The sequence below is a fragment of the Neophocaena asiaeorientalis genome, unplaced genomic scaffold, assembly GCF_003031525.2.
Source record: "Neophocaena asiaeorientalis asiaeorientalis breed wild unplaced genomic scaffold, Neophocaena_asiaeorientalis_V1.1 scaffold1, whole genome shotgun sequence".
Taxonomy (NCBI): domain Eukaryota; kingdom Metazoa; phylum Chordata; class Mammalia; order Artiodactyla; family Phocoenidae; genus Neophocaena; species Neophocaena asiaeorientalis.
This window is the reverse complement of record NW_020171981.1, coordinates 4,238,139-4,247,156: the sequence shown is the minus strand read 5'-3', so window position 1 is coordinate 4,247,156 and position 9,018 is coordinate 4,238,139. Positions and strand designations below refer to the sequence as shown.

The 9,018-nt window shown below is 55.4% G+C and overlaps 1 protein-coding gene across 2 annotated transcripts; it reads left to right on the top strand.

The window, feature by feature from the left end:
- The first annotated feature begins 5,127 nt into the window (after positions 1–5,127).
- Positions 5,128–8,736, top strand: HOXB8 (homeobox B8). 2 transcript variants are annotated; one of them, XM_024742088.1, is made up of 3 exons: positions 5,128–5,189; positions 6,114–7,052; positions 7,591–8,736. In XM_024742088.1, the coding sequence occupies exons 2-3, from the start codon at positions 6,629–6,631 to the stop codon at positions 7,893–7,895; spliced, it is 729 nt and encodes a 242-aa protein (XP_024597856.1). In that variant the 5' UTR covers positions 5,128–5,189; positions 6,114–6,628; the 3' UTR covers positions 7,896–8,736. The 2 variants fall into 2 exon arrangements, with proteins under 2 accessions (XP_024597856.1, XP_024597847.1); XM_024742079.1 differs by having other exon boundaries at positions 7,588–8,736.
- Positions 8,737–9,018: the final 282 nt, after the last annotated feature.

Here is a 9,018-nt window from a genome sequence, read left to right as displayed (position 1 = left end):
TGGGAGGGTTGTGGGTGGGAGTGGGGAGGGCGAGGGGCTTAGAGCTGATTGTTTGTTTTGGAAGGAAAAAAACAAAGAAAAAGAACAAAAAATATATATCACTCTAGAAAATAAATCTCTCCTGTGTGTCATATTCTGTGTTGGCTCGCCTCACCTGACCAGAGGTAGAGATGCTAGTTCCAAGAGGGTGGCTTGGAATAAAGAGAGAGTCCTGTGCCCAAGAGGTTGCAGGGTGGGCTTCCTAGTGGAGCTGAGAGCTGGTCCAGACCAAGGTTCCCAAGACCACTGCTTGAACTGAGCAAGAGCCTTCCAACAGGAGAGCTGGGAGACTGGAGGGGGAGAAAAGGAAAGATTAGTGGTTTGGAGAGGGGACTGGGTCTGCAGGGAACAATGGGAATCTTCCTCTTAAGTTGCACTAGAGACTTCCCCACCACCTCCAGAGCCAGAGGATGGCGAGGCCTGCCCTGCCATCCCTGGAAGCAGGTCCTCTCTCAGCTGGCTGAGAAAGCCACCTTGCTTTGGCCACTTGAAAGTATCATGCAAGTGAAGAAGGCAGTAACTCCGTTCTGCTATTCCCTGCAGCGGAGGGATGGGATGCAGATAGAGGCCTCCGGAAGGCCAGGCTGTCCTTTCTTCCACTCAAAAAGAGTAAGCCCCTTAGGGTTTTCAATCCCCACCCGGAGTTTGAGGCTCCAATTTGAGCCACAGGGTAGCAGCCTTGGTGTAAGGCGGGTGGAGTTTGGTAGGGGTGGAGGCAGCTCCTACAGGCTGCGAGAGGATGGTTGAGTGTGAAACAGAAATGGTTCAGGAGGGGGAAAAAACAACAACAAAAAACCCTTCCCAGTCGGACCCCAGAGTTAAATTCGGTTTCAAGGCACCTTTCTGTCCCCCTCAGACTGTGGAGTCCCACCAAAGCCTCAAATGGGGAGCGCTGTTCTCGGCAGCCCGGCCGTTCCCATCCAGCCGCTGGGATTCTGCTTCTGCTGGGCTGGCGCTTGGGAGCCGGCCTCCTGCCAGAGCCTCCCACCGGGCCCACCCAGCAGCGCTGCAGTCCGCGGAGACCCTGAGGTTGGGGTAGAGGTAGGGACAAAGCCTGGCCCTCGAGAAAGCAGTCTGGAAGCAAAAAGGCCCTGCCTACCCCTCTCCGGCGAACGGAAGGATGAGCTAATCGGAGAGACAGCAGGAGGCAGGAGAACGCGAAGCTCCTGATACAGCTGGGCCCCAACCCGCATCCTCCGAGGAGGGTTCCAGTCGTTATATAAAGTGAATCTGCCTTTAGAGCTTGTGTAGAATGGGCTCCCTCCCATCCTGGGCTCCCAGGAGCCAGCCCGTGCTGAGAGTGAGCCGAAAAGGCCGGATTCCGCCCAGAGGAAACGCAAGAAAGTGAGGCAGGAGCTGAACGGAGTGCTGCGGGGTAGGGGGCGAGGGCGCCCCGGGAAGCCTCCGGCGGCGTCTGGATCCCCAGCCCGGGGTGGCTTCTTTAAAAACAAACAAAGGCGAAGATGCGGAGGCTCGGAAGCCGGAGATGGGGAAATCTGCTGTCATAAAACAGAGAGATTCAGAGAGGGGGACCGGGAGAGTGCGAGACAGAAGGAAGCCGGGAGAGGAATTCAATGCCGTGCGCGCAGCAATAAAAGAATATGACCGCTATAAAAGTTTATAGCGTATAAATTTCTGAAGGTTAAGAAACTAAACAGCAGCAAAGCAAACAGAGAGGGGAAACTTTCCGGAGCTGAGAGAGCCACAGCTGGGCCTGGGCTCCGGGTCTGGCGGGCGAATGGGTGGGCCTGACTGGGCCGCCCCCACCCTCACCCTCCCGAAGTGCAGGGCGCGGGGTTTCCGGGGGCCCCAGGGGGAAAAGAGGGGCGAGGAGGGAGGGGGAGGGAAGAACACTTCTGTTGTCACAAATGCTTCACGGAACGCAACTGGGACTCGTCTTTGTTCTTCGCAACCGCACCCCCTTCCAGAATCGGGTGTCATAAAGAGAAGCCCCTACACGCGCGCGCGCGCGCACACACACACACACACACACACACACACACGCAGGTCCGGTGGGGCCAGACGTCTGGGCGCTGGCAGCCTCTTGATCCTTTTATAGTCTCGTCCCACTCTCTCAGGCCTCCTCTCCCCCCACAAAAAGCCCAATTGTTTCCCCTCAGAATTTGAAACAATTGTGTTGGGTTTGAAATGTGCCCGGCTCCCCCTTTTACGGGCCATGAACGGCGCACTGCTCGGCGGTCTCTGCCCGAAATTAGGGGCTTGAGGTGGGGGGTGGGGCGAGAGAGAAAAGATTCTGATTTCTTTTTCGTTCCTTATCCCCTCTCCGTGTTTGTTTGTTTGTTTTGTTTAAAAAAATTTTTTTTAGCTTATCTGCACAATTTTATGAACCACTGCCTGATTTCCGACGCCTTTTCTCTCGCCCGCTCTCGTTTCCCTCGCCCTTTTCTGCTAATACTGAAAGTTTCTCTGCATTGTCGCCGCACTGGCTGGCTCTCTGAGAAGCTGGAGGAGACAGTGGCGGCGGCGCCTTTTCTCATCGTGGCCGCTAGATGGCACCCTTGCTCCACGTGAAAATTCCCCGTGCTGCGCCCGCGGCTGCACCTCGCACTTCGGTCGGCCCTGAATCTACGAATTGAGCGCTATCAAAAGTCATGAATAATTTGCCCAGAATAAAAATATTGGGTTCATTGTGGCTATTTCCCCCATTTTGTATATATTTCAGATATAGTGGTGTTGACCCCCTCTCCTCAAATGGTCAATTTTCTGAATTTCCCCCAGGAGCAGGGCTCAGGGCTTCTCACCCAGTTTCTACGTTCGGTGGGACAACAAATGCATGAAAACGGGGAATAATAGTAATAATAGGACTAGTGGATCCAAATAAAAGAGGAGGATTGGTTCGGGAAAATGAGATTATCCGGGGAAGGGTGCGAGAGGAATGTCTGCGGATACGGGTGAGCAGGTCAGGTGAGAAGGGCGAGCCGGCAGAAGGTCGGATATAGAGGAAGCCGCCCCAACCTGCTGCGGAATCGGCGGGAGAGGGAACCGGGTGAGCCAGCCCGGGGTGGGGGTGGGAGCACTTTGGGGAAAACGGATCCGTGGCTTTGGCGGGGATTCGGAGGTGCCCAGAGCCGGCGGGGCGGCTCCGCACGGACCGAGGCTCTAGGGCCTTTGTATGTGGCCAGGGCTGGGCAGGGCGGCGCCGGGCGACCCAGGCTCGGGGGGGCTCCCAGAACGGCGAGGTGCGAAAGGCTCAGATATTTCCTCGGTTGATCTGGGCGCTCCAATTTGGGCCGCCAATAAAGAGTGCGTTTTCCGGATGGACGTGGGAACAGGCGCAGTGCAGGAAGTAGGGGCTTGGTTCTCCCCACGTCCCGTGGCTTCCAGGTGAGAGCTCGGGCTCCGTGCCCCGCGGCCCCGGCCCCAGACCGACCTAGGGAACACCGGTCCCTTCTCAGCTTAGCAGCTGGAGGCCTGGACTTCAGGCATTTCTCCCTCTGAGACCTGAGCGCTGTCAGCCTGCGCATAGCCCCTTAGATTCCACATCTCCCATTTCGACCCGGCCCGGCCGATCCTTGCCCTCCATCCAGACAAACGCATGCGAGAAATAGATGCCCCCCTCTTAAGATTAGCCCCGCTGCAGCCTCTCCTCTCCTCCCCCAGGACCGGGAGGCTAGCGGAGTTTCTCAACTTGAGTTTCTCTAATAAATCTGCGCTCCGTTGGGTGTTTATAAATTACCTCCTCGCTCTTTCTTGTTTTTTCTTATAATAGAAACATTTTCCTTCCATCAGGAATTTCTGGCACGGTGTAGGGATGATTTAGAACAATCCATTGAATTTCTACCTCACCGGTGAGTCCTCAAATCATGACCATAAAATCCCCGGCACTTGATTAAAATGTTCGCTTTGGCAACAACTTAACTGTGCCTTCCGCTGCCTCACCGCCCCCTCAGCCTGGCGCTGAAAATTCAAGACCCTGGTCCTCTCCCCTCCTTTTCTCCTTTCTCTCTCTCCCTTTCAGCCCCTCTCCCATTCTCCAGATTCACTTTTGAAGGACCAAGTGGCCCCGCCGGTACCTTCCCTTTGGAAAAGGTGATAGTTTAATTTTTACAAAGGTTGGGGTGAGTGGGATCCCCAAAAAGCACCCCTCCAAAAGGAAGCCACTCTCTCGTGAATAAACAATGGATCAACAGTGGATCGAATGTATTTGTAAAGGCTCCACCTTTGTTACTAGATTTCTTTCTCTCTCTCTCCCTTCCTTCCTTCTTTCCTATCCCTTCCTCTCCTTTCTTTTCCTTTCCTTTCCTCTTCTTTCCTTGCTGAGTGAGCCACTTCAGGAAGCCATTGGTTTGGACCCTCAGACTGGGGCCTTCTAAAGCCTGGCCACCATTGTCACTAGGCCCAGTAGGCTGGGAAAGGCAACTGGCAAGAAAGTGTGGCATTCAGTCAGCTGGGTCCAGCAGTCTGTTTCAGGACCTAGGTCCTCAGGTCTGGAGGGAGAGCAGGGTTTAACTAGAGGCTCCCAAGGGGAGAGGAGAGAAAATGGGGGACTCAGTGACCTTGCTGCATCCAAATCCCTTCTACCCCAGAGTCAGTCTAGGTAGTGACAGTGGCTCAAAGGACGGTGAAGGCTAAATGGTGCCCCTCCCATTCATATACTCTGCAGTCACTGTCCAGGGCAGAGGTGGGCACAGGACCGCGGGCACCAAGGCCAGGCACCAGGGCAGCAGCCTCCATTGCTCTCCCCTCCCTCTGATGTACTGATGAGCCTGGAACTGCCCTCTCAACCGAGGGTGATGCGGAAGGTGTGGAGGACTGGCCTGGGAAGGTTGGGAGCCAGTTGGGCTTGGTCACTGGGTCCCGAGGCCTGGATGCAGGACTGGGGCAGCCCAACTGAATGTTATCCTGCTGGTGGCATCAGGCCCCTCTCCCATCACACAGACTTGGTCTGCCAAAGGCTTGCTGACTGGGCTCCAGGACCTCCTAGAGACCCCCTCCCCATTCCAGCAACCCCCTCCCAGGCCACCCGAGGGTTGTGTAAAACTGCAGAATCGCAGTCACAGGGTGAGCTTTGGTCAGGACTTCACCACTGCCCATTAACCAGAAAGTTTCGGCTCTTCCTCCTGGTGCCTCCTCAAGCTCTCCTGGATCCCTTCTCCAAAGAAAAGCCTTGTTTGTTTGTTGGAAAGTTGGTGAGTGGCCTGGGTGGGGCAGAGAGTGTGGTTTGGGGGCTCCGGAGAGGGAGTGGGGGCAGGTGCTTCAAAGCTGAAGGAGGCAGAAAATCTCTGAAAAGTCACCGTTTGCGCCGAAAAAAACCTCATAATCATTCTCATTTCGGCTTTGTCACCCCCACCGTGCTGCAGTCGGGCGGCGGGGGCGATCGAAGCTGCAGTTTTATAGCTGTAGAGGAAAGAACTCGTAAAATGCTAACAGCTTTTATGTGCTGCGGCATAAACAACAACAGACTCGGCTTTATTGCGTTTTATAGTTTGTTAAAGAGTTTACAGCCGTTTTTTGGGGGGCCGGTTACCCAGCCAATTCCCTCCACACGATAGTTAAACCTTTATCAATAATAAGGAAATTGATCATTAAAGCTTTAAATATGACTACCTCGTTTGTTTGAAAATATGTTTAGGAGAGGAAGCTGTATGATTTGATAACTTGTATTAAAATACCAATTACATTTATAGGACCTTTTAAAACTCGGTGCAATTAAACCGTGTTCTTTTACATTTTTCCGAAGCGACCCTGACATTTAAAAAGACTCCAACTGCCTCGTTAAAATCGCGAAATTAACAGCGTGCCTACGTCTGGCGCGTTGTGTATGTGTTTGCGTGGTTTTTTCCGTGCGCCCCACATCAGTCTTTGGGGGTGGTCTGCGAGGGTATTTGATTTGTTGTGAGGCGAGAGATATCTCATTAATGTAGGTAGTTAAACAGATTTAATCCGTATTCATGCTCTCTCCCCCCTCTCCTCCCCGCTCTCTCCCCCTCTCTCTCCCTGGGTTTTTTTTTTTCTTCCCCCCTTTTTTTTTTTTTTTCCGCTCTCTCCTCACTCCCTGGCGCTCTCTCGCTCTAGCTCTCTCTCTTGCTCGCTCTCTCTCGCTCTCACCCTAGCTCTGCGTTCTGTCCGGGAGGAGTACGGAGAAGCCAATAGGATGCGGGGTCTCTAATGGATGCAAATGATCATGAAAAGACAGTGCAAAATATGAAACAACTCATTTGCAGGGAAGTAAATCACCGAAAACTGTTTATGAACTGGCATCCCTTCTTCGAAATGTAAAGCGAGGACCTCTTTAAGTGGCGGTATATTTTTGGGGGGGGGTGGGGGGTGGGGGAGGGCGAGCGAGCCGCGGCTGCCATGCAAGCTTAGACGTTTGGAGGCTTCGCTGTCCTTTTCTATTCCTGGAAATCACAAAAAGTGTGGTGGCTTCGAGATATTCTTCGCCTTTTCTTTCTTTTCTTTTTCCCCCCTCCTCCTTTTCCTCTCCTTTCCTGGCGAGGGTGACTAGGAGCCGGCGAATCCGCGTTTTTTTCTCTCTCTCTCTCCCTCCCTTTCCCCCTCCCCACCCCCTCCCCAACAGCCCCCAACTACAGCCGCCGCCGCCGCCGCCGCCTCAAAATTCAATAAAATGAGCTCTTATTTCGTCAACTCACTGTTCTCCAAATACAAAACCGGGGAGTCCCTGCGCCCCAATTATTATGACTGCGGCTTCGCCCAGGACCTGGGCGGCCGACCCACCGTGGTGTACGGTCCCAGCAGCGGCGGCAGCTTCCAGCACCCGTCGCAAATCCAGGAGTTCTACCACGGGCCGTCGTCGCTGTCCACGGCTCCCTATCAGCAGAACCCGTGCGCCGTGGCGTGCCACGGGGACCCGGGCAACTTCTACGGCTACGACCCGCTGCAGCGGCAGAGCCTGTTCGGTGCGCAGGATCCAGACCTGGTGCAGTACGCAGACTGCAAGCTCGCCGCCGCCAGCGGCCTGGGGGAGGAGGCCGAGGGGTCCGAGCAGAGCCCGTCGCCCACACAGCTCTTCCCCTGGATGCGCCCGCAAGGTGAGCTCGCGTCGGGGCCGGCGGGGGGAAGGGAGACCCGGGGCCCAGGCCGGCACGGGGGGCCGGGCAGGCCAGGCGCGGTTCCGCCAGCCCCTGGAAGACTTGCTTGTTCTGTTCAGATAGGCTCCCCCTTCTTTCCTTCCTTCCTTCCTTCCTTCCTTCCTTCCTCCCTCCCTCCCTTCCTTCCTTCCTTCCTCCCTCCCTCCCTCCCTTCCTTCCTTCCTTTCCCTTCTTTTTTTGTTTCCCTTGAAGGAGGTCGCTAAGCGACATTTCCTGAATCCATAAACCCCTCACCCTGCCTGACTTTTTTTCTTCTTCCCCTCCTTTTTTCCCCTTTTACTGTTTTATGGGGGGTAGTGGAGAAAGGGTGGTGGGAATGGGGCGCTCAACTTTTGCACTTCTCAATTGCTTTATAGTTTAATTACCCTGAAGAAACTTTTCTTCTGGGGCAGAGGCTCTGGGGGCTTTTCAAGGTGGGTCCATTCGTCCCCATCCTGGCTTTTTTATTCTTTCTCGCCCTTTCCCCCATTCCCAGCAGCCGCCGGACGCAGGCGAGGCCGACAGACCTACAGCCGCTACCAGACCCTGGAGCTGGAGAAGGAGTTCCTATTTAATCCCTATCTGACTCGCAAGCGGAGGATCGAGGTATCGCATGCGCTGGGACTGACAGAGAGACAGGTCAAAATCTGGTTCCAGAACCGGAGGATGAAGTGGAAAAAAGAGAACAACAAAGACAAGTTCCCTAGCAGCAAATGCGAGCAGGAGGAGCTGGAGAAACAGAAGCTGGAGCGGGCCCCGGAGGCGGCGGACGAGGGCGACGCGCAGAAGGGCGACAAGAAGTAGGCTCCAGCTGGGACTGCCAGGGCCGCGGCCGCCCTGCCTCCGCGGGTCACCCGACCGCGCTGCCGTCGCCCGCCCCCGCCCGAGACAGCTCTGGCCCCGTGAGCGGGGCCCGGAGCCTGGCCTCCCACTGCAGCTTCCCTGCCGCGCCAGTCCCCGCTAGTGGTAGTTTCTCGTAATAGCTTCTGTGTGTGAGCTACCGTGGATCTCCTTCCCATCTCTTGGGGGCCGGAGGGGTGGGAAAGAAAAGGATTTTAAGCAAGGACTCCCTCTCCCTGCTAGGGTGAGCGGCTGCGGCCTGGCTGAGCCCCACCCCCACGCCCCTGCCCCGTGTAAAAAGCCTCCTTGTGCAATGGTCTTTTTTCCTTTGAACGTGCTTCTTTGTAATGACCGAGGTACCGATTTATGCTAAGTTCTCCCAACAACATGAAACTGCCTATTCACGCCGTAATTCTTTCTGTCTCCCTTCTTCTCCCTCTCTCTCTCTCTCTCTCTCTCTCTCTCTCGCCTCGTCCTCATTTCCCCTCCCACCCCCCTCCCCGCTGCCCTCTCTAGCTCGCTGGCTTTCTCTCTGGCTTCTCTCTTTTCCTCCCCCCCGCCCCCCGCTTTGGTTTGACAATTTCGTCTTAAGTGTTTCTCAAAAGAGGTTACTTTAGTTAGCATGCGCGCTGTGGGCAATTGTTTAAAGTGTTCTTAGGTTTACTGTGAAGAGAATGTATCCTGTATCCGTGAATTGCTTTATTGGGGGGCGGGAGGGCTAATTATATATTTTGTTGTTCCTCTATACTTTGTTCTGTTGTCTGCGCCTGAAAAGGGCGGAAGAGTTACAATAAAGTTTACAAGCGAGAACCTGAGATTTGCCCGGCCCGCGCTCCTCATTTGCTCCCGGCGCCTTGCAGAGTTGCGGAGGGGGGGAGCCAGTCACCGGGCTCCTGCGTCCGCCTGGCCGCGCTGCGGAGGGGGCGGGGGCTGGAGGCAGGTGGTGCGAGTCCCTTGGCCCAGGGGCGCAGGGGATGAGGGAGGCGGCTGCGCGTGATTGGAGGAGAGACGAACGAGAGAGGGGAGCCGAGAGAAACCCCCTCCCCCTCCCTTCGCGTTCCGAGGCTGCCGGCCCCGGGGGCCCCCG